Source organism: Sebastes fasciatus, chromosome 12 (assembly GCF_043250625.1).
Source record: "Sebastes fasciatus isolate fSebFas1 chromosome 12, fSebFas1.pri, whole genome shotgun sequence".
Classification (NCBI taxonomy): domain Eukaryota; kingdom Metazoa; phylum Chordata; class Actinopteri; order Perciformes; family Sebastidae; genus Sebastes; species Sebastes fasciatus.
In genome coordinates this window covers 4743076-4768432 of record NC_133806.1, presented here as the reverse complement: position 1 = coordinate 4768432, position 25357 = coordinate 4743076, and the positions used below count along the sequence as shown (strand labels likewise).

Below are 25357 nucleotides of genomic sequence, written 5' to 3'. Positions count from 1 at the left end.
TAAAAAGGTTTACACTTGAATTGTAACTCCTGTTATCTTAAATGTTTTTGCACGATTTATTATTTTTATAATAAACTAGAATGGCACTCGGAGAGCGCAGACCTCCGCCAACGTGCCCGACTTTAAAAACAGCTCACAGCTCACAGCTGGCGGTACCGTGAGGTGGTCGGCTTATTATTATTAATGCGGTGTGTTTCCGTGTAACGTATCGGCGGATTCCTCTCTCATTCAGCAGCCTTGTTATGTCTGTATAACGTTACACTACGTATTATGTTTTTTGATACTGTATCGATTCTCAAAAAAACTATAGATTTAATTTAATAGTTTAAATGCAAAGATGAATTCAGTCAATACTTTATTTCATTTGCAAAGAGATGCGTCCCTCTGAGTGTATGTGTCCTCTCAGTGTACAGTATGTGTCCTCTCAAAGTAGAGCTATGATGCTGGATATAACAGGAACTGTGATAAATGCAAATGCAGATCCCACTGTTCTGATTGCATAAAAAAGTTAACTTTTTTACTCAGATTTCATGCATATAGTGGGGTGTTCTTTATACTAAGACTGTTTTCCTAAAATGAGTTTAAAATAATCAAAATATATCACTTTACTTACTGTATATATCGCAATATATTGAATCGTAACCCCTGTATCATGATATGTATCGTATTGCCAGATTCTTGCCTTCAATACACAGCCCTAGTCGTCATGTGACATGTCCCACCGTAGGACAGAGAACCTGTTGGTAATGTGACAGAGCAGATGATCACAGCTGCACACGTTTCCCTGCAGCAGCCGCCAGCTGGCCTGGCTGAAGTCCTGACACACCATATTATCATCCCCACATACCAGAATATACCTCCAGAAACAGGCTGCAGCTCTCACACAGCGCTGTGTGTGTCTGCAGCTGTCCACTCTTAATTGTTTTTTAATTGTGTCCTCTTTACCTGCTTCAACAAAAAAGCAAGGTCACGCCTAGTTGACACACAATTTAATTTCCCAGACAGGATCAAATTTCCTGAACACAATGACGCAGGCAGCCAGGGCCGGTTTAATGATGTGCCTCCGACAGCCCTTATCTGCAGCTGTAAACGTAATGTAATGAATCACAGCAGCAAACAGACGCTTAAATGTGAAACTTCACACGTGTTTAGCAACTCAATTAAGTCCATATAACTGACCTTGTGTCCATTATTTTAATCTCCCAGTATTCACCATGCTGCAATGTGACTCATTAATCTCCATGAAGCGTTTAATGTCAGTTCAACCTCTGACAAACAGTAATATTCTTATTCCTATGGGGGGTTTGTAGAATAAACTGTGTTGGCAAGTGTTTATGAAAACCAACAGTCACAGTTTGTATTGTTTTTTCCTTTAATGGTATAAATATACTTCTTGTCATTAAGAGAGAAAATGATGAATGATAAAATAGTTTGTTTTTATGGCGAATACTTGTCTCCATCTGGTGGTTCCTTCAGATAATGCTTACAGTAAAGACGTCAAACATTCAGTCCTCCTGAAGAGATACTGCTTCTCAGTTCTGCAGATTTAAAGACCAGCAAAAACTGTAATACCGCTCTCTCTAAGTTCCACAGTTGTCATATTTTAAAAATCATATTATAAACAAAAGGTAAAAACCAAACCGCTCTAACTGAACTGATGGGAACAATAAAGACAAACTCTCCTTCAATCCATCTTCACTTAAATATTCTCAATACTGTGTATATGTATTATTAATCATATTCAGATCTTCCTGCTGCCAACAGTAAATGTGATATAATAATATAATATATATAATAACATGATTGCACAATGCAGGCAAAGAGGCTCATTAAATCAAATTAACTCACTATAGAACAATGAATGCATATAGAAACACTAAAGCTGTATCACTAGACCCCATAAAATCAATATATTTAAGTAAAAAGAGGATATGTAAGATAAAATAGAAAATAATTAAATAAATAAAAGGGGCCAATAACCATATTGATAACTTAACCAATATGGTTATTGGCACCTTTTATTTATTTAATTATTTTATAGAAATAAGTTAGAGAAATAAGTACTTGATACTTTTCAGTTAAATAATAAACACTTGTTTTATTCCAACAGGAGCAGTAAAGAATGCTTAGAACAACACAACAGTATAACATGTACTCAGTGATGGAAAGTAACTAAGTACATTTACTCAAGTACTGTACTTAAGTACAATTTTGAGGTACTTGTACTTTACTTGAGTATTTCCATGTTCTGATACTTTCTACTCCACTACATCTCAGAGGGAAATATTGTACTTTCTACTCCATTACATTGATTTAATCATTTTACAGATTCAGATTATTAATACAAAATATAATCAACGAATAAATGATGTATTATTATAGATTAAACTACCCAACAGTATATAAAGTCATTAAAATGAGCTCCACCTTTACCAGCTGCAATATTAAAGTGATGAACACATTAATGCATCAATAAGTATAATCCAATAATATACATTATTCTGCATAATGTGTACTTTTATATTTGGTACTTTAAAGCTGAAGTAGGCGAGATTGGAGCAAATATGATTAAAAAAAACTTATTTTTATAAAACGGTTGCTATATCCTGACAGTGATTTCTCCTACAGAGAAATAAAACAGGTGTTTTGTTTTACCTTTAACTTGATCTGGTCTGATTGTTGTGTCTCAAGGAGAAGTCTCGTATGACATTAATCTGGCTCAAACACAGACAGCCATTGACTTTACTGTCCAAACTATCTAAATATTCAGCCATGACATTGAAAATCTTTTAGACAACACTAAGCTACTCTTTCTGTACTCCAACACTACAAACTAGCACCTGCATTTCCACCATTGTCTTCTGGCAACAGGTAACATCGCGAGATTTCAGAACGCGACTTCCCCTTGAGCGAAACAAGCACCTTAATTGGACGTAAATTGTTGTCCCCAATTAGTCAGTTAGACACTAAAACAGCTCAATTAAGTCCATATAACTGACCTTGTGTCCATTATTTTAATCTCCCAGTATTCACCGTGCTGCAATGTGACTCATTAATCTCCATGAAGCGTTTAATGTCAGAACAACCTCTGACATACATTATTCTTATTCCTATGGGGGGTTTGTAGAATAAACTGTGTTGGCGAATGTTTATGAAAACCAACAGTCACAGTTTGTAGTGTTTTTTCCTTTAGTGGTATAAATAAACTTCTTGTCATTAAGGGAGAAAATGATGAATAATAAAATGTTTGTAGTTTGTTTTTAGGGCAAATATTTGTCGCCAGCTGCTGGTTCCTTCAGGTAATACTTACAGTGAAGACGTCTAACATTCAGTTCTCCTTGAGCGAAACAAGCACCTTTATTGGACGTAAATTGTTGTCCCCTATTAGTCAGTCCAGTTGCTTTAACTTTTTATTTCTCAACCTCATCAGTAAACTATTTTAGAGTATTTTGAGGCCTCCTGCTCAACTTTGAGCTCCATGTGTCTCAATTCAATTCAATTCAATATGCTTTATTGCAATATTGCAAAAGCGTCCATTCAATAATAATAACAATAATAAAGAACAAAATAAAAACAAAAACATATATACAGTATATACACATATATACAATTCATTAAGCAAATTACAATATATAGATATTTTAAAAGAACATGGAAATGGTAGGAAACAATAGAGAAATAATTTATGTTTGTTGTGTCAATAAAACAAATAAAAAACAATTAACAACAATATATTGCAATATATATATATATATATATATATATATATATATACATTTGATATTTCATATTGCTTTTTATATATATATATATATATATATATATATATATATACAAATAAAAAAATAAAACAGGAAGTAGAGAAGTAAATAAAAGACAGAGTGTTATGTGTTGTGTTTGTCTCTTAGGCTGTGACATGCACTGACAGATCCTACAGCTTCTATGTTGATGACACTATTTTCTCCAAGAAGATTTTAGTTTTGGTCAGAGAGGGAATCAAAATCTTGGCGTTTACATCTAATTTCTCTCTGTTTGATGCAGATGAAAGAGCTCAGCTGCGCCTCTCTGCGTCCACTCTGTGCTGCTGCTGCTGCTGAGGAAGAGGAGGAGGAAGAGGAGGAGGAGGAGAGGCACGACAGGAGGAAGCAGCGACTCAAACACTCACAGCAATCCAACGAGAGAAGCGCTTTGTTTACCTCTATTCAAATGCCTCTGGATGATGATGATGATGATGATGGCACATCCTTTCCATTCGCATATTTAAACCCATAGATAGAGTGGGAGGAAGAGGAAGAGGAGGAAGAGGAGGAGGAGGAGGAGGTGGTGATGCTGCAGAATCCTTTTTTTTGTTGTTGTTTTTTTCCTGAATTTAAAGAGACTCAGTGTCTGTGGTGTTTTCTGATAAAACAAAATAAAATATGAGGCTCTCCAGAAAGCAGGTCGATGAGATTTGGATGTTACCATGATTGGAGCCGGCATGGATCTGCTGTGGAGGATCCTGGCAGCTCTCCGGTTCGACTGCTTTAAAGACTCATCGTCGTCAAAGTGAGTGGAGATCTATTTCACCAGATTTAACCTGAAATATTCCCAATATTCCCTAGCATATTCCTGTGTGTGTATCTGTGGCCATCAGTGATGACTTTAACCTGTTTTCCAATCTCGTGATTATTTTTCTCTCATATTTGCTTGTATATTTAAAAAAAAATCTAAATCACCTCTTGGACATTGATCTATTTCCCAATATTCCCTATAATATTCCTATAATATTCCTGTGTGTGTGTCTGTGGCCATCAGTGATGACTTTAACCTGTTTTCCAATCTGAATCTGTTTATTTTTCTCTCATAATTTGCTTGTATATTTAAAAAAACAAAAAACAAATCAGCACTCTGGATGATGATAATCCTTAATTGTGTAATCATCACTGCTCAGTCACTATGAGGAACAGATTTGATGTGTGAAAAAAGATTTAAATGTCAGACCAGGCTGTGACATATCAGGCAGAAAATAGATTTTTTTTTTAAAGAGGAAATATCGTCCTTCACTTCACAGTTGTTATGACAACAGGTTTTCTGAGTCATTATTTCATTTTATCCAGCTTTGCATCAACTGAAGGTTACACAACTTAAAAAAAAAAAAAAAACTGATTTCTGAGATCCTATAAATCCATTTATAATGTGTCAAGTCCAGGAATATTAACATCAGAAGAAGTGCCATCTACTTGGTTTCGATTTAAGAACATGTCTAATTAGGCTCCAGACAACATGAGGTTAATTTGCCATAATTATAGGCATCCACTGCACCTATTAATGAGCTAATATAGTAACAGACTGTACCTGCAGTGTCATTGTCAGCAGACACACCTCCGCAGTTTAAATTCAGGAAACGCCACCCTGACTGGCTGAGATCACTTCTTGTTTTACCAGTTATTTATTCCCTGGAACAAATCTGTACACCAACATGAAATCTGTTTTTAGTGTGCATGCACTGGAAAAAGATCCCAGTTAGTTCCCATGTGTCTCGAGCAAAACATCATGTTTCTAAGAAGGTTTGGTTAAGAGTGTCAGGGGATGATTGGCTTCTAGTTTGATCATTGATTAATCATTTTTCAAACAGAAATGTCAAACATTTTCTTGTTCTGTGTGAGGATGTGCTGCTTCTCTGTTTTATATCACTGTCAATTGAATATATTTGGACAAAACAGGACATCTGAAGACGTCAGCTTGGACTTTGATGCACACTTGTCACTCTTTTCTGGAATTTTACAGACCAAACGATGACTCAGTTAATCAGGAAAATAACTGGCAGGTTAATCAATAATGGAAATAGCATCAGTTGCAGCCCCAGTTTGGCTCGTTTGCTTTCAAGAAAATCTGCTTTAAAGAAGAGCAGCATGGAATGAAGTGATACTATAAAACGATTAGTCAATTAATTAATGTGTTCAGTTACTTATTTTCCCGTTTAATATAATTGTAAATTGAATATGTTTTGGTTTTGGGCAGTTTCCTATAAAGGCTTAACAGTGAATCCATTAAATAAAACAAGCAATAAAAACCTGTTTCCCAAAATGTCAAACTATTCCTTTAAAGAATTGTGACCAAGATGTGTACTGAGTGGGACATTTTACAGATGAAAAATATAATTGTCGGTGCTCTCTGGTGGACAGACGATGTAATGGAACCACGGTTTCTATATCTTTGACATTTCTGTTCTGCAGATTCTTGTTGCTTATCGACCGATACAGATGTATCTGAAATTAGCGTCTCTACTTTACACCTTTACGCTCCTGCAGTCCGACACATGATGTATTCAAATAGTTTTTGCTTGACAATGCCGTGACAAAGCTGTGTGAGATTGAAACTTTGCTTGAAATTGTCATAATTAGCATATGAATTATATTGACTTAGGGCCAAAAACCTGTTTTGTGAGGTCACAATGACCATTGACCCTCGACCAACACAAATCTAATCAGTTCGTCCTTGAGTCCTGGAGGACATTTGTACCAAATTTGAATAAATTCTCTACAGGCGTTCCTGTGCATCTGGCCACAGCTGTTGCCGGCGTGGAAGCATAAAACTGCCCATCACCATCTCTCAGAGACAATCATGAGGTCTTTAAATGTCTCGTCTTATCCGTCACAGTCCAAAACTCAAAGATAATACATTTAAAAATGATATAAAACAGAGAAAAGAGCAAAGTGCTCACATCAGAGAAGCTGGAATCAGACAATGTTTGGCATTTTAGCTTGAAAAATGTCAAAACGATGAATCAACATAATGAACCATTCATTTAGTGGACTTATCGTTTAAGCTCTAAAGTGTGTGACTGATTTGTCCTTCACATCCCGACTGTCCCTCTCAGGTCTCCCACCAAGCAGAGCTCCAGCCCGGCCGGCAGCCTGGAGAGCAGCTCCCTCACCGGCTCCCTGTCGCTGGGCCCCGACGTGCCGCACTGCCAGTGCTGCATCACCTACGAGGCCCGCCTGAAGCGCCTCTCCTGCGGACACCTCTACTGCGACCCTTGCTGCGACCAGATCGTCAACCTGGCCTTCGAAGACATCGAGGGCCTGTCCGACTACCCCTGCCCCATGTGCAAGTCCATCAAGCAGCTGGGAGGCCTCGGCCCGTCCTCCTCCGGGTACTTCTACGGGCCCGACGGCGTCCTGCAGCAGGAGCAGTGTACGGGGAAGGGGCACGGGAATCGGTGGGGCTGAAGCTGAAGCTCTCTTCTGATGTTGGAACTTCAACATTTTGGTTTCTTCAGCTATGACTCGGTTGCTTTTTAATGCCATGAAAGCTATGTGGTGACACGGACTGCAACAAATGGCCACGTTACTTTACCGTCTCTCTTGCTCTGTCGTCTGTGGTTACCAGGTAAAACGTGAGAATGCATGAGGCTAACATCCATAGGTTTAAAGTGCCAAAATGCATCTCCATGCCTGGTTGAAAACTTGCACGTCATCATAACAAATATGGAAGAGTGGTCTCTTATATTTCGGATAATTTTTTCCCAAAAGTGTGTTGAAATAACGTAACGAACCCCATTCATGTTTTTAATAGCATGCAGGTTTTCTGCTTACAGTTTTATTCTACCGAACATAATGTCTGAAACCGGAGAGACCAAATCAGAGCTTTACATGACTTAACTGTGCAGTAGATATTTTGTAGATTCAACATGTCCGAGTTCTTACTTTGTACATTTCCTGTGAAAGTATCGAGCATTTTGCACATGATTCTTAAATGTTTTACTCGGACTATACATATCACGCAAGGCGTTTGGATTTTAAATGACATGTACAGTGCCATGCTCCTTTTTAAGTGTTCCAGATCATATGTAAATATTTATTTTGTTAAAAAAATAAAGTATGTGAGCTGTGTATGAGAATGGAGTTTTATTTCTGTGTGCACAGATTGTGAACACAGTTGAGAACTGATAACACTTTTTTATTTATCAGGATCAAAACATGCTGATACAAAAAATATGTACATCTGGCAAATTTGAGTGACGTTCGTACCAAAAAAAACATTAAATTATACAACGACACAGACCGACAGGTGTAGCGGGAGATCGGGTTAGATTTTCCATGCGACTGGACAAAGATGACCTTGTGTTTTTGTTTTTCCATGGAAGACAAGCGAATGCATTGGCATCACACCTGGAAAGCTTTGAAATTGTAGCTGATATCAATGTGCCTTGATATTGATGTGATGAATATTTACAGCAATTTAATAATTCATAGTGCTATCAAGTGAGGTACGTTTTTGACATGAGAGAAGGTCGGCATCAGTCGTACATCTGACAACTGTTATCCTGCCGAAAATGAGATTTAGAAAAACATGCTTTTTCAAACACGTAACAATTTCACCCGTCCGTGGGGATGACGCCAGTGCATCTACTTGACAGGACCAGATACTTCCTCTCTGTGCTTTAAAAATACAGTCAGACACTTCCAAGTCCTTGACCTAAATGCTGGCTGCATACTAATACACCTCCAGGCTGGAAAAAAAAAGAGAGAGATGACATGAAAAGTAAACACAGGAAGAAATAAGCTTCCCTTTTGCTTCCAACACTGGTACCTTCTCAAGGTACGGCAATCAAAAAGGCTGAATAATGTTCGTGTTTTTCCAATTCCACCACAAACTGATGAAAACATTTATCTAAATAATACTAAATTTGGTCAGAAACAAGTCAGAAATCACACTTATCTACATGTATGACATCGACAATTAGACCGATAATGGTCAATAATACTAAAATAAAGATGAAAGTTTAGATAAGATTATATAATTAGGAGCTGCAGCAAAGGAACAGAATTAAACTGTAATTCTATGCAGTGTCTTTAGCCACATCCAGGCTAACAGAACACTCTGAATACAGGCCTCTCGCTGCTCACAAGCATGCATGCGAGTGGAGAGATATGAGAGCAGTACCAAAATAGCTCTCATGCCCTAAATTCCACATTAAAGTCACCGGTCACAGCGCCTGCAGTTAAAAAAAAAAAGAAGACGGTTTTCAAAAATGATCACTGTCCAAACATTAGTCTACTTTTAGATACAGAAGAACTAAGAAATGATTGTGTGTTTTTGCACATTAGCATGACTTAATAAAGATCTACGGTCAGATCCAGTGAGAAGCAGATGTGTGTCTATTCACTACTATGTGTCCTGTCACATTATCACACCACTATCTGTGTCCCATTCTGGATAAGAAGCTAAAAATGGAAACTACAAGCTTTCTTTTTTTCTTGAAGGGTGACGTGACGTCTACAAAATGTGTCATGACAGTTTCTACTGCATGTTAAGATACTGAAAGAGGTGCTTCTGAAGTTCTGTTGGTACACACTGTTAAGCATCTTCAGACCTTATTCTTTTTGTCTTAGATATATTTCAGTGGTGGAATATTGAACACTAAGGTTTTCTTTACAAATGTACAAAACAGTCACATTTCTTATACAGTACAGATGATGAGTAGCAGAGTCAGGAGCTCATGCACTGATTATTTCATACTGTTGCACTGTGGTCCACCTAAATGTTTGTAGTCAATCAAATATGGTTTGACAGGAAACGCACGGCTGGGTCTCCTCTGTACACGACACCAGTGAGAGATCTGTCAGTTTCATACTGTGCAGGCAGGTGATTTAGTTATAGTACCAGGTCTGTATCATATATGAGAACAGTTCAGACGAGGTCCAGACCTCAGGAAGCTATCGAGGACCCGTTGCTCTTAGGCAGCTTGGCGTTACTGGGTGCTGGGTAATAGCGCTGGTCAGGGCGGGCCTCTGCTACCGAAGAGTGACCAAACAGGAAGGTGTGCTTGTTGCTGCCGCCATTGTCTTTGTGGCCGGGCCTGGATGGTGGAGCTGAAGCGGGCGGAGGGCCCCTGGAGGTCTGGTGGTTGGTGGAGGTAGGAGGGGGCGCCGCTCTGGGCATGGTCGTGCCCTGAGGCCTCGACGCCGGGAAGAGGAAGGTGCCGTTGTTGGTGTTTTGGTTCAGGTTGGTGTCGGTCCTCCGGGGCTCGGCTGTCTTGGTGGGTGGGTTTGGATCCGTGCTGATGGACACTTGTGCGAGCTTGTCTTTGAGCTGCTGCACTTCCCGGGCCAGCCGCTCCACGGGGTGGGGGTGGTTTGCGGAGACGGGGTGGGAGAACGCCTGAGGACGGAAAGCAACACGGGTGATCTCTCTTACAGTAGGTGGTAACGTTCAAACAGTGTTACATCAATATAACGGTATAAGGTACCGGTTTATTAGGTACACCTGTTTATTTTTTTTAAAGAGGACCTATTATGCTCATTTTCAGGTTCATACTTGTATGTTGGGTTTCTACTAAAACATGTGTACATACTTTAATGTTCAAAAAACACTTTACTTTTCTCATACCGGCTGTGCTGCAGCACCTCTTTTCACCCTCTGTCTGAAACTTTTCAGACTCCGCTCCGGCTCCGCTCTAACTGGCTTTGTTTGAGGGCGTCCCAAACACAGTGTGTTACTTTGTGACATCACCATGTTACGGAAGAAAAGGCGGGGCTTGAATCAAGGTGTTTAAAACAACCTACGTACACACGGTGACAAGTACCACCATTTTACTTCTAAGAGCTTTAAAATCAGGCACTCTGTGCACTTGGAATTGACAACAAGAACATATCTTGTGATCTCAGACTATAACTACAGTCAGATTTCTGTGCAATCAAAGTGCAAAACTTCAGCCTCAGCTTTTTAAGAATCTGAGATTTAAAAGAAAAGCAGTCATCAAGCCAAATACAGACATATTTATAACAGGAGACAACTTCTAACTTCTTTCCCTGAGCAGTAATCATATCCAAAGTGTTCACAGGCTTCTTTCTAGCATTTGAGAATTGCATTAACTTAGTTTCATCAGCATTAAATAGCAGCTTTAGTAGTGAAAGCAATTTGGCCACAGCCTCCATAATGGATGAACCAGAACAATATATATCACTGTATCATCTGCATAAAAATGAAGGTTGGCAGCATCCACATTTTGACCTAAACTATTAAAGCTAAGGTCGGTAATGCTGAGAAACCAACAAGAGCACGCTAGATTTTAAAAATGATCCAACTGAAAAACCCAGGCCAGTGTTGCCAACTCTTTTCCAATGAAAGTAGCAAGCAGCACTAACTCTAAAAGTTGCCAAGTCAGCAACACTGACGGTTCGTCCCTTCAGGCCTCCATCCAGAGCCACTCCCCCAAAATGATCATAATGAACATAAACAACAAACATGGCTATTGTTAGTACTCACAGCTGTCAAGCTGGCAGCTTGTGGAAGACTCTGATGATATGCAGTGAGTGCACGGACAGAGTGCATGCAGGCAGGTAGGTAGACAGGTAGGTTTATTACATTCCTGTGACAGCTACAGATACCAGATGTTTTTTTTTTTTTTCTCAGAGCATTTGATTTATTGATTGCTGTCGGGATGTACTGAGAATTTTAACAAATATAACAAAACATGTATTTGAACACTACCAATCCTACCTTTAATAGATAGAAAATAACAGGTGTACAGGTACATCAACCCAACAGCTCTGCAACAAATGCTCCCTCCTACCCGAAGGTTACAATATTCAGTGTTTGTTGACTCTGTTAGGGACGTGGATAGTAATTTGTCATGTTATAGTAAGTGGTTTTGTTGTGCTGAAATGCATTATACATGAGAGTTGTTTAGTGTCGTGTCAAGAGTTGTGAAAAAGCAAGAAAACTCCCAACAACAACCACGTTAAACAAGACTTAGCTTAGCTGTTACTCCAGTTCTCCGGATAATGAAACTAACTGGTGTTTGTTTTAGAGCTGAGCCGTGCACAGTGATTTCTGAATGAATAGATATCTTGTGTCAATGTCGCTAAGAGAAAAAGAAAGAAAGGGGATTCTGTTGGCCTGCAGGGGCGCTTTAATGGTGTGTGAAATTGTAGGGGAAACGCTTCAATTACACAGAAGAACAGAACAGACTCTAATCTCTACACTGTTAACCTGAGTTGGTGTTTTAGCGGTCTGATAGGTTTTACTTGTTCCTCTACAGCTCCCTTAAAATAGATGACTGCACCCACCCACCCACACAGCCCTCGACTATTCTGGACATCACCATGGGGACGCCGATAGACGCGCTGCTGCACAGACTTCACAGAGGCTGCACCACGTCCATATTGGGAGTTTGTCGATCAACAGCTCAGACTAATCTGCACATCAAAGAGACGACGTCAAGCCATCGTGATGTGAGAGGATGTAACACAGCAGATACGTGGAGCCTTCCGGAAGTTTTGAGGGCCAAATCTGGTAAAACATTTGTGGAGGATGTCTCCCAGTTTGTAAACACAGTGACACATCCATGGTCTGAAGAGGTGGAAAAATTATAGAACAGTCAGAAAAAAAAAAATATATATATATATATATATATATATACTGTTCCTGAATCACTATCATTCTTAACCCCCTATGGGACACTCCCATCATACCTGTGCATGGAGCGCCCCCCGGAGGTAGCACTCCCTCCACAGGCCCATGCAGGGCCCCATGAGGAGAGGCAGTAAGGGCTCATAGGGGTCAAGTGGTCCTTGAGGTCCGGAGGAGGAAGTGAGTCCTTGGGGAACCTCAGCCAGGGCCCAGGCTTTCAGCAGCCTCTCCAGTCCGGGCACGTTCTCAGAGGACGGCGCCCTCCGGTGGCTCTTCTTGTAAACGCCTGAACTGCCGCTGCCGCTGCGCCAGGGAAGCAGGTTAGCAGGACAGGAGAAGGTGCCTCGAGAGAGGAGGAAGACTGAGCCGGGGATGGTGTCAGTCAGCTGCTGGGCAGATGTGGGAGGAAAAGATACTATCAGCATATTTGTCCACTCCCATGTTGATAAGAGTATTAAATACTTGACAAATCTCCCTTTAAGGTACATATTGAACAGATACAAAATGTGTGGTTAATTTATGATTAATCATCATTAAATATTTTAATTATCTGACAGCCCTAATAATTACTTAACTTCCCTATTTCACTGTTCTGCACTCCTCTAACCAGAGAAGAGCAATACATCAATGAAGATAGATGATGGTCAGTTTGAACAGCATTATGGACAGCCTGTTTCCAAGGAGTCGACTTGAATCGGATGCATATTTTATGACTACCACAAGAGGGTGCAGTGGCCTGTTGTAAATACTACGTCAGCTCAGTAAGATGAAACAATTTCCCAGGAACACAATCTGTTACAGTCTCTCATGTTCTCTGATAGTGATAACCCATTACAATGTACTGACTGAAGTTTTTACATTTATTCATCAGTGAAGATTGTTGAAAACAATGTGTTGCTTTCTATCAATGCCATAGTAAACATCAAAACTGACATCTGTCTATGCACAAAATTGATCCAAATGCCAACATGAGAAGCTCTCTCTGGTGTCAGCCACTGTTAAACCTAGAGCTCCCAGCATGGCCACTAGAGGGTGTGTTGCATCATGGAAGAGTTGGCAGCCCTACCCTGTGTGTGTCTGGGTTGGTGTTCAGGTTGCCGTTGAGCAGCGGTTGGAGAGGAGGGAGTGGGGGGACGGGTTGGGTGAAGCGGTCCCGTCTGTGCTTGCTGTACTGCAGGGACCAGTCCCACACCGAGGGCAGAGGAGGGTCAGAGGGATCTGAGGAAGAGTCCGGATGAAGCACATCTCTCCAGCCATTGACTGGCGTGTAGGACTGGCTGAGGTTCTGGGTAGAGTAGGATAGACATTTCAAAGGTTTATGTTTATGACTTTTCTTTTTATGCAACTTTAAGCACCAATGTTCTCATATATTATACAGAGTATTAGGGATTTGTCCATGTCAGTTTTTTTCCTCATGATACAAAGCAGGTAAAGAAAACAGAGTCACATAGATCCAGAAACATCTCTACAGTATATGTCTGCAGCAAATTATATTATAATGACTTTATAATGTAATAAAATGTCACTGTCTCAGGCTGTACTATAATGATGACACAATAAGAGTTGCCAAAATGCTAAAGCCCCTCTCAGGTGTCCAGTACCTGGGAGCGTTTGCATCTCTCCCGCTGGCAGTTGGCCAAGAAGCTGGAGAAGAGTGGCAGGTGGATGCTGTCGTGCAAGGCCAACAGGAAGTCATCTGTCAGCTGGAAGCGAGAGGGATACTGGGACAAGAGCTGCCAAACACAATCCAGGAAGAGCAGGAAGACTGGAGCCTGCAGGGACAGATAGAGGAGGAGGGAAGCTAGTAGATGAGTAAAGTTTATTTCTTTATCTTTAGAGTCTTTCACAACCAGAGTTACAAGGTGCTTCACAAATGCACATAAAGAACAATACCATAAAATACAACAATCATCTCAGGTCAAACGGTAAAACAAAATACAAACAGTCCGGTGCGACCTCTCACCTCCTCCTTGTCGTTGTCGCGGTGGTAGTTGATGCGGCTGTAGAAGCGGTGGCCGGCCATCACCCACTCCTTCTGCACCAGGCTCTGGAAACCGTGCTGGGTCCGACAGTGGGGGTCGCACATCACCTGCACCAGGCTGGACACCACACAGCCCATGTCCCGGTCGTCCGCCTCTGTAACGTCAATACAGGAGGTTTATGGTACAGTGTGTATGATTTGGTGGTATCTAGTGGTGTGGTTGCAGATTGCAATCAACTGAATATCCCTCCGCCCACTCCTCCCTTTCCAAGACTGATGTAATGTGACCTAAAAATCGCAAATTACATTAATGCGTTAAAGAAATTAGTGGTATTAAAACGTTATTATCTGGTCAACTTTGACAGCCCTAGAATATTATATTCCATTTCTGCTAATAGAGCCCCCGAAATGTTACACACTGTTCCTTTAAGTGTCTTTGGAACATGCAATATGTATATTATTGACAGTATGTGGCCATGTGCTTCAATAGTGAATTGAGCTCAAGCTGTTTTCAATTTTAGAGCACCACTACGGAAAAACAACCCTTTAATTTACAACCACTATCTAATTCTGCTCTTATTCCTCTGGAGGCTTGTGCTGTTTAACAATAGAGATGTGCAGAGAGAGTAATAGACAAAGGAAATATCGATTGGACAGACCTGCAGATAAAAGTGATGATGATGATGAATACAAAGATAAAGCCCGAGTGCCAGACGCAAGAAGAGAAAGAGGGAGCGATAAAGCTTTCTTGGGCTAGTGTAGTGAGTCATTTCTGCAGTGGGATATTTACAGCTGATCCAGCCAGAGACAGATCTGCTGCATCGAGGAGACTTTTAAGAGAGGGACTGATATATGAACCTCTCAGCTAAACAGGCTTGTAAACGCTGGCCTGATGTTAAGGTTGCTTCCAGCTGCAGAGTGGCAGAGAAAGTCAAACACCAGCAGCAAGTTGTAAACATCCTTAGCTGAAAACGGCCATTGTTTGAGTGTTGAGTGTTGGGTCTGTCTCTCTGGGTGTTTATGAACGCACCACAGGCAGCCAGACCAGATGATTATGAATCATCAACAAGCCTACTGTCTGAAAAATGAGTCATAAGTAGGAATATAAGGAGTACTGCAAAACTTTATCTTTTTAAAGAGAGTCTATGGAACTTTTGTCCCTATTCCTTCACTGTGAGACACACCTATAAGTACAACTTGGATGGCAAACTAAAATGTCTTAGTAGCCTCAGCAAATGACAATGTCGGGAGTCCGAACAATAACACAATTAATCGATGGGCAATAACTTGAGGAGGTGAAAGCTGAAGACCTTTGCAGATAGAAGTCCCAGCCAGACACTCTGAGGTCACCCTCACTGCACGTTTGGGTTCACCTGGTCTGTCCACTAGCTTTCCCCGTCACCTGATACAACTCACTGCCAGGTGGTGATCAGTTGACACCTCTACTCCACAACAAACAACAGTCAGCGTCTTCCTTTTTCACAACACACAGTCACATAGAGGTGACCTTCTTGTTCTAGTTTATAGTTTCAAACTACCACTTTGGCTATCTATCCAACTATAGATAACTATCTTGTCTTTGTATGAATGTCCTGTCTGTCTGTAACTTTGTGTCGTATTGCTGTTGTGTTTTAATCAGGTCTCTCTTGAGAATGAGACAACGTGTCTCAATGACATAATACTGTAAAGGTTTAAATACAAAATAAAAAAAAGAGTCAGTGCTGTGTGAAAGGTTGAGCCAAGCTATATCTACAGTTGGTACCGCTCTATCTTCCACAGCAGCTACTTCTCCTTCCCCACCAGATCAAATCAAATCGATACTGAATTTTAAAAATAGAAAAAAACAAACTATCATCATGATATTCAAACACCATCAACTGCATTACAATCTCTCACACGATCTACAAATCATGTTCTTGAAACCCTTTAACAGATGCTATGGTACGGTGAACTTTTGTTGCACATACGTGTGGGTCTATATGTAATAAGAATGCAATTATGAGTATGTTTAGAACGACGTGCACGACATTTACCTTATGTATGAAGGTCTTGAGATAAATTTATATCTTCAATAATATGTTCAAATGTTATGCCATAAATCATTTCCATGAAGTAGATGTAATATTTATTTTACGGAGTATGTCTTCGTCTGTTTGAACAGTTGCAGTCTGGTGTTAGCGTGTCCTTAAAAGCCTGTTGCATGGAGGGCTATTGACAGTGTGCATGTAGGCTCAGTGGAGTGTGCTTGTCGCCGGTATATAGCTACTTCAGGGTAAGCCCTAATGTGGGATTAATGAGAGGGAGGCGCCGTGAATAATGAATGGATTGAATAATATGAGCCGGGGTCTGGGTCACGTGACTCACCTTGCAGTGCCACAGTCAGGTGACCGCCGCGAAGCAGGCAGGCTACCTCCGAAGCTTTCCTCAGACAGGCCCTGGAGACAGAGAGGCAGGTGGATTATATCATCTCATTACAGTTACAAACACAGTCATCACATCACAAATAATGTAATTACTTAGAAATATAATAAACACATTTTCACACTATTAATGTTAGAATTTTGATTTCATGTTTCTTTGAAATTTCTCTAAATGCCGATTCTTCTTTGAAGTTATATGAATGCATGAATACACAAATTCATTGATGTTATCATTGAGTAAAGCTAATAACTATTATTTTTTCTTGATTTACAAAGTGAATAAATAGCTCCACTGAATCTGTCTCAGTAAATATAAGGTAATACACATGGGAGCAACTTTTCGGAGTTTCCCCATCAAAGATGATGCATTTAACAAACATACAGTAAATTGACCCCAAGTGACCAGCAAGCTGAAAGCTTTGTGTGCTGTATTTAAATAGAAACCCGGTACTGTAAAGGGACACAGTGAGTTTTTTTTATTGTTTTTTTATTGCCAATCTGTGAACAGGTTGTAACCTAATCTAAAAAATTGGATTTCCTCTATCAGCCTCAATCAGAGCGGTTACCTGGTGTAGTCTAGCCAGTGGGTGCTTTCCAAGGTAGATAACCATTTGTCATCAGGCACTGACACAGATGTGGAGATATCTAGAAGCCAAAAAAAGACAGATCATGTCCAGACATTGTGTATCACTACAAATGCATAAAAAGCCTTAAGTGGTTCAGTAAGGGGAATCTCAGCACTCAGCTGACTTGAAGGTTAGAACCGGGAAACAACAGCAGACACAACAACGACATGAGATATGGAGCACACAGTTATAAATTAGATTTTAATAAGGTGCACCAACTAACATCAAGTCTTCAACATATGTAGAAAGACTGCTGTGATGAAAACGTCTCTGTTCATACTCAGATGAAGACATGTTGTATGTTGAAACATTACTTACTGCACATTACTAAAAGCTTTAATTATAAGCATGTCTTCCAAATTCTCATTACATCCCGACGGCAATCAATAAAAGAAAAAAAAAGAAACCCCCCGGTATCTGTGGCTGTCACAGGACTGTAATAAGCCTTCCAATCACTTCATTCAGCCCGAATGTAATGATTGGATGGGCTGCCGGTCTGCGTGGACTCGTTGCACGTCACCGGAGTCTTCCACAAGCTGCTAGCTTGACAGCCCTGAGTAATAACAATAGCCATGCTCGCCGTTCACGTTTCTTTATGATATGTTTATGTTTGTAATGATAATTTTGAGGGAGTGTCTTTGGAGGGGGGGCTGAGGCGGCAGGCTGTCAGTGTTGCCGACTCTGCGACATTCACTCTAGATTTAGGGACTTTGGAGCTAGTGCTGCGAGCTACTTTCATTGGAAAAGAGTCGGCAACACTGGGCTGGGTTTTATGGTTGGATAATTTTTTTAAATCTAGTGTACTCTTGCTAGTTTCTCAAGATCACCTCCCTTGCCTTTAATGTCTAAATGGATTTTGTTGCATGTAGGTAAGCCTTTAACACATTCCCCCAAAGTCTATTTTCATTTTCTATCTAGTTGTTGTGAAAACTCGAAGCCCACTGCCAGTAAGCCGACCAAATACATCTGAGTGGCTGTTTTCTGTGAAGCACTCACCCACAAAAGACGAAACACCGAGCTGACACACGTGTGAACCGTGATAATCGGTGACCTTCACGCATTGTTCGTGTGCAGGAGAGTGTGAGTGTGTGTGAGTGTGAGACTGTTCAGTTCCAGGGCCGGCAGCTGTAGACGAGTTTTGTCGTCTCTCTGTTTACTCAACCATGGAATGTGCTGTGTGTGCCTCCATGACAAAAACTAAAATAAAGGCCGTCTGGCAAAGCCTGTTTTGAGCTGCTTCTGTTTGAGTTTCAGACCCAAACAACTCTGCTCAACAGTGATGCAACTATACAATTTGAAATGTGCATCAAATGTGATAAAGAAAGTAGGAATTTTGTAGAACATTTAGAGAGGCTCAGCAGTTTTGATTTTTTTTTTCAGTTTTCAGTGATTTTCTGACGCTAGTGGGTCTCTTAATCAAAACAGTAACAAAAGACCAACTGTGCGTTCCACTACCCATACTACCACACTATTTAGTATGCCAGAAAAAGATTTAGTATGTCCCAATGCATAGTATGTCAAATATAGTATGCCAAAAATACCAGGATGTCCTAATACATCCGGTCACATTTTGCAGTATGCAAGCCAGCACGCTTTTCTGGCTATTCTGAACCACAATCCTCTGGGCAGCGGATATATAAGCAAGAGGGTCAAAGTTCAAGACACTATGTTATGACAAAGTAGTATGTCCCAATTGTATGCATACTGCATGCAACAGTACGTACTTTGTAAGGGCAGCGGCAGAATGTACTGCAAGTAAAAAAAAAAAAAAGTATGCGAATTGGAACGTAGCCCAAGAGTCTGGTGACGTGACGTAGCGTGGGATCATGGGAGTTATTGTCTTCACCACCATTGCCATCAATGGAGTCAGCTTCTCCCGGTTAAGATTCCTTCAGTGTTCATCGTTCAGGAGGTTTCTACCACAGAGGTCTCCTCCTCTCCAAAACACACGGACCCAGTGATTACAACCGGGAAAAACACTTAATAAAGCAGTTTCACGTTAAAAATCAGTATTTCTCTGACACTGTTCAGCAGACAAAGGACGTCCCGGAAGAGCTGCGAGCCATGCTGGATAAAAAGTCAATTTATGAGAGCTTCTGGCAGGCAACGCTTACTACCCATTGACAGGTGACCAAATGATATGGACCGTTGTTTTGATTAAAATTTTGTGTGTGTGTCCAGCAAGGGGGAGAGCAAACAGTATTTGACCGCAGTGAAAATGTTGTTTTTGAAAGGCTAAATGCCAACAAATATGGTTTGAAGAATGTTGAAGAATGAATGTTGAAAAAAAAAAACATCTTGTGAATTATGGAAATTAAATAATATATATAATACATTTTGACTTTTAAAGACTGAGACAATTACATATATAATGTTGTTATTAAGTTATTAATAATAATTTGAATACATGTTAAACTGTCATTTAATTTGGCTGTAATTTGTAATATACTGTTGAAGTAGGAGGCCTATTGTTTTTGGGGATATTTGGGAAGTTAGGTGGTCCGTGAGCTTTTTTTTTATTAGGTAAGTGGTCCTTGGTCTGAAATTTTTTGAGAAACACTGCTCTAGGTTTGAAAATTGTTGGAAACATTTGGGGTAACAACACAACTCAACACAATATATAATATACAGTAGGTCTAGTCAATTTTAGACATTTCAATGCGGAAAAAGTTACAAATGACATCTTTATGTGAATAAATAAATAAGTATTTATGTGTCAAGGACCCTTCAGACCACCTACCTGACATTATAAAGGTGACCAGTGAAGGACGCTTCATTCGTCACAATTCTCTTTATGCTCTAGTGTTTTGTGCTGTGCGTGAATACATATTTGCTCAGGTGTTGTGTGTGTGTGTGTGTGTTCATGTCTTATCCTCACCTCCCAGACAGAGGGCGCGCAGGCGGCTGTGTGCCAGCTGGATATCTGCAGGTGAGGGCAGCTCCTCGCCCAGCTCCACCACCACACACAGAGAGGACTGGCAACCAAACAGGATCATCTCCAGGTTTCTATAGAACACAGCATGCTGTTAACACACTGCCACAACTGCAAACTTAGTTAACAAGCTGCCTTTGTCCGCCTTTCGGTAGCTTTTTTAGTCATATCTTTGTGAGCAGTGGATTTCATCTCCAAAGACTTGACAGCTTGAAGTTAAATGCCTTTAAAATCAGAGCACACTGTAATATCTCCCCAGACGTGGTATAAATGTTGCTTCAGTTGTAAAAAGTCATTAGTGCAGATTGAGTCTGAAATTCTCACATCACGCTGTTGATTTTAAACGGCAAGCTACTTTAAAAGCTTGCAGTATTTCCGCTGTGGCCAGCTGATGTTATTTTGGAGGTTTCCTGTGTTTCCTGTGTAACTATCAAACACAACTCTGCATCTTATCTACAGGATGATTAAAATAAACGGACTGCTAATTCTAGTGCCATAGGTGGTTCAGTTGAAGAGAGGAGTGTATGACTTTCTCACACACATTATCAGAGGTAGAAATAGAAATAGCTACAATTAAACCTGTAATATGCAACTTGTAGACACACTGGTATCTTAAATGAAAGCGAAAGTTAACAAGCTTCACAATCCAGAAATATAAACTGATCTGAAGAACTGCACGCAGACAACTCTGCTGGCCTGTGAACACAAACAAGTTTCCTACAGCGGCTTTATAAGGCGTAACATCAACCCTGTTATTAGTTTACTTAACCCATGCTTTGCCTTGTTACAGCCTGCAGATAAATCCTCTTAAAACACATTCAAATGTTAATGCTTACACCGACAGACACACATTTGGAAAGCATCACACACACACACACCTGATGTCGTCTTTCTCGTGGTAGATGTTGTTCTGGAAGCTGGCCATTCGCAGTAAATCGCTGCCTCGGGGGTGTCGCCAACACCAGCGCTGCAACACAAAACACAATTTCACCCTCTTTAATAACACGTTCCACATTGTTAAGACTCCCTGAAGGCACTCACTGCATCTGTGCTCATCTTGTAATTTGTCTCACAGGAATGTTAATGAGAAGGGGAAACATATCTAAAAGATGACTGCAGTTGAAATAGTGTTCTATTAACAATACATATAATACACTTGAGAGGACAATTGCTGATTTGAAGTTCCAACGTTAGTTTTGAAAGTCAGCACCTTCTTCTTAAAGCATGAAAATACAAAGCAGTCAATGACGGTATAAAACAAACAATAAAATATGTGGTCAATAAAATATGTTTGCAAAAAGTGATAATCACTGCAACCACGAGAGGGCCTTGAGCATACAGTCATAAATGAGCACAAAACATATCGAGCTGATGGGTCGAGCAGTATGCGAAATTAGCCATGGACAGACAGACACAGAGATGCACACACACACACAACCAAATACATGATCTCCTGGCGGAAATAATGAGTGTTGTGGTAGGTTAAATCAAAATGTTGTGCACTCACAGGGATGCGACCTTCATTGAAGTGGGCGAAGCTTTTCTTCAGCTCAGTGTCTAAAACCTTCTGTGGAACCACGATGGATCTCGACAGGCTGACAGGAAACAGAAAGAAAGCACAGTTTTGGGCAGATGACATTTTTATGTATTCAAAACGCCAACAACTTTGACCTTTTAGAACACGTCAACTGAGCAAACTGAGTGGGCTTCTTTGTCTTTTATAAGAGTTTAGCCTCGGTTCTGCTTGACACTCTCGGTTTCTTTCATGTTTTACGAAATATTGCTTCCCAAACGTTCTCTTGTCAAGTACTTGCAAGCAGATGTATTCCCAATTTTTTATGTGCTGCTGTTAGATACAATTTGGCACAGCAGTTCATGTTTTTCTACACTAGTGGTTGGGAGATAACACGGAGGACAGCATAGCTGGGAAAACTGATATACCCTAAAATACCACATTTACACTTGGATTGAAAAACCCAACAGACACAAAGATGTGTCGGTTACTATTCACCTCTGGTGTGATTTTACCTGGTGGACATCTCAAAGCGGTCGTTGACTGAGCTGACTCTCCAGCCAGTGGCCCCGCATCTCTCCAGCTCTTGCTCCCAGTCTGAGGCAGACTCAAACCAGTTCATGTGGGTGTTTCGGCGACGGTTGCTTAGAAACTGCTTCATTTCTGGAGGAAGAGAGTGAGTCAAACATCTCAATAATACAAAATATCTTGTGTCGGAGTGCAAATATTATTTTGATGCTTATGACACTTTCGGTGACAAGACTTTTTAATGATATTTAATATTTGATATAAACAAGCTTTCAACTCTTCAGGGGTGGCATATCAGCAAAATGCAGCAGGTGTGGTATAAAGCTACTACAGAGGACGGATCAGAGAGGAACTAATAGTGCATTAGTCTTGTGTATCATGAGCAGAGCTAATTCATTTCAACGTAGTCACCGCGACGTCACCCACTGGTCTGTGGACTGCCGTTTGGAAGCCTCGAGTTCGGCTTTTTGGCCGTCGCCATCTTGTTTATTTGCAACCAGAAGTTACACAAGAGGGAGGAGCTAAGTATAACCAAATGCAAAATAAGACATTTTTAGGCCACCAAAATATTATGATTAACTTTCATGAACTGAAAACACACTGTGGAAGGATTAAAGTTCAAAGACGAAAACACAAACGACGTCGTGGTAGCGACCTGTCAATCACAAGGTATCCCGCCCTAAAGCATCCCCTGCTTTATGGTCTATCTGACTCTAAATGGGACCATAATTTACTAAATGAACATCATGCTGTATTGAAGAAGACTTGAAACCAGCGATTGAGATCATAAACTCATGTTTACAATGTTTACTGAGGTAATAAATCAAGTGAGAAGTAGGCTCATTTTCTCATAGACTTCTATACAACCAGACTTCTTTTTGCAACCAGAGGAGTCGCCCCCTGCTGGCTGTTAGAAAGAATGCAAGTTTAACGCCCTTCGGCATTGGCTTCACTATTCTGAACCGGAGGTTGCCCACTGGTTTTATATCATCGTTAACTGGATATATTTGGGTTTTGGACATTTGCTTGGACAATACAAGCAATTTAAAGATGTAACCTTGGGGCTTGTGATGGGCTCTGTTCCCTATTTTTATGGTATTTTATAGATCAAATGGTTGATTGATTAATTGAGGAAATAATTGGCAGTGCTTATCCCAGGGAAGATGCTTTGAAACAGTATTGAAACTGTATGAAAAACAATTGATACGGTCTGTCCACTGTGAGATGCCTCTTAACAAATCCAAATTCAGCAATTAATGCAAATTCAGTGAGAATCATTTCAACTACTCGAAACAAAATATGTCTCAGTGGCTCTGTAGTGAATATACTTAATGTTCATAAATGACATCGCATCTGCTTCAGTATGTGATTGAATCTTTTGGAGAGTCCCGGTGTCGTCAAGGCACTGACCACACACTGGACACACTTGACCCCAGGGGCAGAGTTGAACTGTAGGTCGTCTAGCGGCTTGTTCCAGAGGGGGGGCCTGCATTATTTATCCAACAGCTGACAGTCTTCCACAGCCTGGTCAGCCTGGCGTAGCTTTAACATAGCATAATGTATTGCACAGACAGGCTCATATTACTCTATATGGACAAGGTGAACAGCCAGAGGTTACAACCGGGCATAATGGTTGAGAGTTTTTGTTTTGCTAGTGGGATGTAAAGCGTCCTATTTGCGGACACTGAGTTGGATTCCTTCTCTCTGACAGCACACTATTACATTTAATTAGGGTGGTTTAATCTTTCATACACTGAGGCTTTCAATCACTGTAAAAATCAGCCCATGAACATTTTATTGAGCCTCGGCTTCAAACCACTCAGAGCTTTCCTCACATCTGGGCATGGATTCAAACACAGCATTTTTCATTGCGTCATCATGTGAGCTTTATAATGTCCTTCTGGTCTGCAGGGAAACCATTATGTTTCCTGTTTAATATTCTCTCCAGTCTCAAGAGTTATAACATCACATTGTGATGGTACGGCAGAAAGTAGACATAGACAGAAACAGAAATAGATGAAACAGCGTTGAAGTCATGTCTAAATGACAAACAGTGATTTTTGGGTACATTCTGTCCCTGGAGCTAGAGCGGGTGAAAATCAAAGTGTGAACAGATTTTTACTGAAGGCACATCAGGAGGAAACATTTAGAAAGCAAGTACAGCACATGACTGACACATTCATGCTGATTCATGTGGGCATTTGCTTCTGGCTTTCACAGAGCTGTTATTTCTATGAATATTCATCACGGTGAAGTGTGCACAGAAAAGAGTTACTGATAAATACTTTAGATCGTCGAAGCTCAATCATTTCACGTCATAAACATCGAAACAGACACACACTTAAGGCTATAGTGCCCGAAACATTAATTCATTTCACACATATTTCTGGAATATATCAAGATTATTTGGTCTAGGTCCGAATTATATAACAGTCTGCACTTAACAAGACATCAGTCAGTATATTACGATTGGTGTAAATGAGTTCACACATACAGTAAACTAGGGCTGGGAAGATACACCTGTCTCCCGATTCGATACTATCATGATACTTGGGTGCCGATTGTGATTAGATATTACGATTTATTGCGATTTTTGTTAACTTTTTTAACACTTGACCACGGGGGAGAAGTTGAATCATACACTTCTAGGGATTTACTTTGGAAAAATCTCTAAATTGGAGAATTAAAGAATAAAGTAATTTCCTTCACAAATTAGTAGTATTTTCTCTTTAATTTATAAGGGACATGTTTTATACTTTCCATATATGTATTTTGTTTTTCTGTACCGTTTGTTAACAACTTCTATTGAAAAACGGATGTAGTCAAACGTGTATACCTCCGCTAACTTCGCCAAGTCTGTCTCTAGCTCTCCCGTCAGCTCCGTTCTCTTTAAACATCCATGGTGAGAGTGACGGCTGGATTGACCGCACGTTACCGCAATACGATAATGTTTTCTGT

General features: G+C 40.4%; 2 protein-coding genes across 3 annotated transcripts in view; both read right to left on the bottom strand.

Moving 5' to 3' along the window:
- Positions 1–2859, bottom strand: part of sv2a (synaptic vesicle glycoprotein 2A) — a 69899-nt gene extending 67040 nt beyond the window's left edge. The window contains exon 1 of the mRNA XM_074652714.1: positions 2656–2859. The gene's annotated coding sequence lies outside the window, so the exon portion shown is untranslated. The remainder of the gene's footprint in view (positions 1–2655) is intronic.
- Positions 2860–7920: 5061 nt separating this feature from the next.
- Positions 7921–25357, bottom strand: part of mtmr11 (myotubularin related protein 11) — a 40483-nt gene continuing 23046 nt past the window's right edge. The window contains exons 7-17 of one of the 2 annotated variants that reach the window (XM_074652724.1): positions 22387–22534; positions 21866–21953; positions 21237–21325; positions 20305–20432; positions 17367–17445; positions 16745–16815; positions 14363–14535; positions 14001–14171; positions 13466–13684; positions 12462–12785; positions 7921–10146 (exon numbers count right to left, since the gene is read on the bottom strand). In XM_074652724.1, the coding sequence (XP_074508825.1) occupies positions 9694–10146; positions 12462–12785; positions 13466–13684; positions 14001–14171; positions 14363–14535; positions 16745–16815; positions 17367–17445; positions 20305–20432; positions 21237–21325; positions 21866–21953; positions 22387–22534 (1943 nt within the window). In that variant the 3' untranslated portion in view covers positions 7921–9693. The other variant, XM_074652725.1, reaches the window with a different exon arrangement.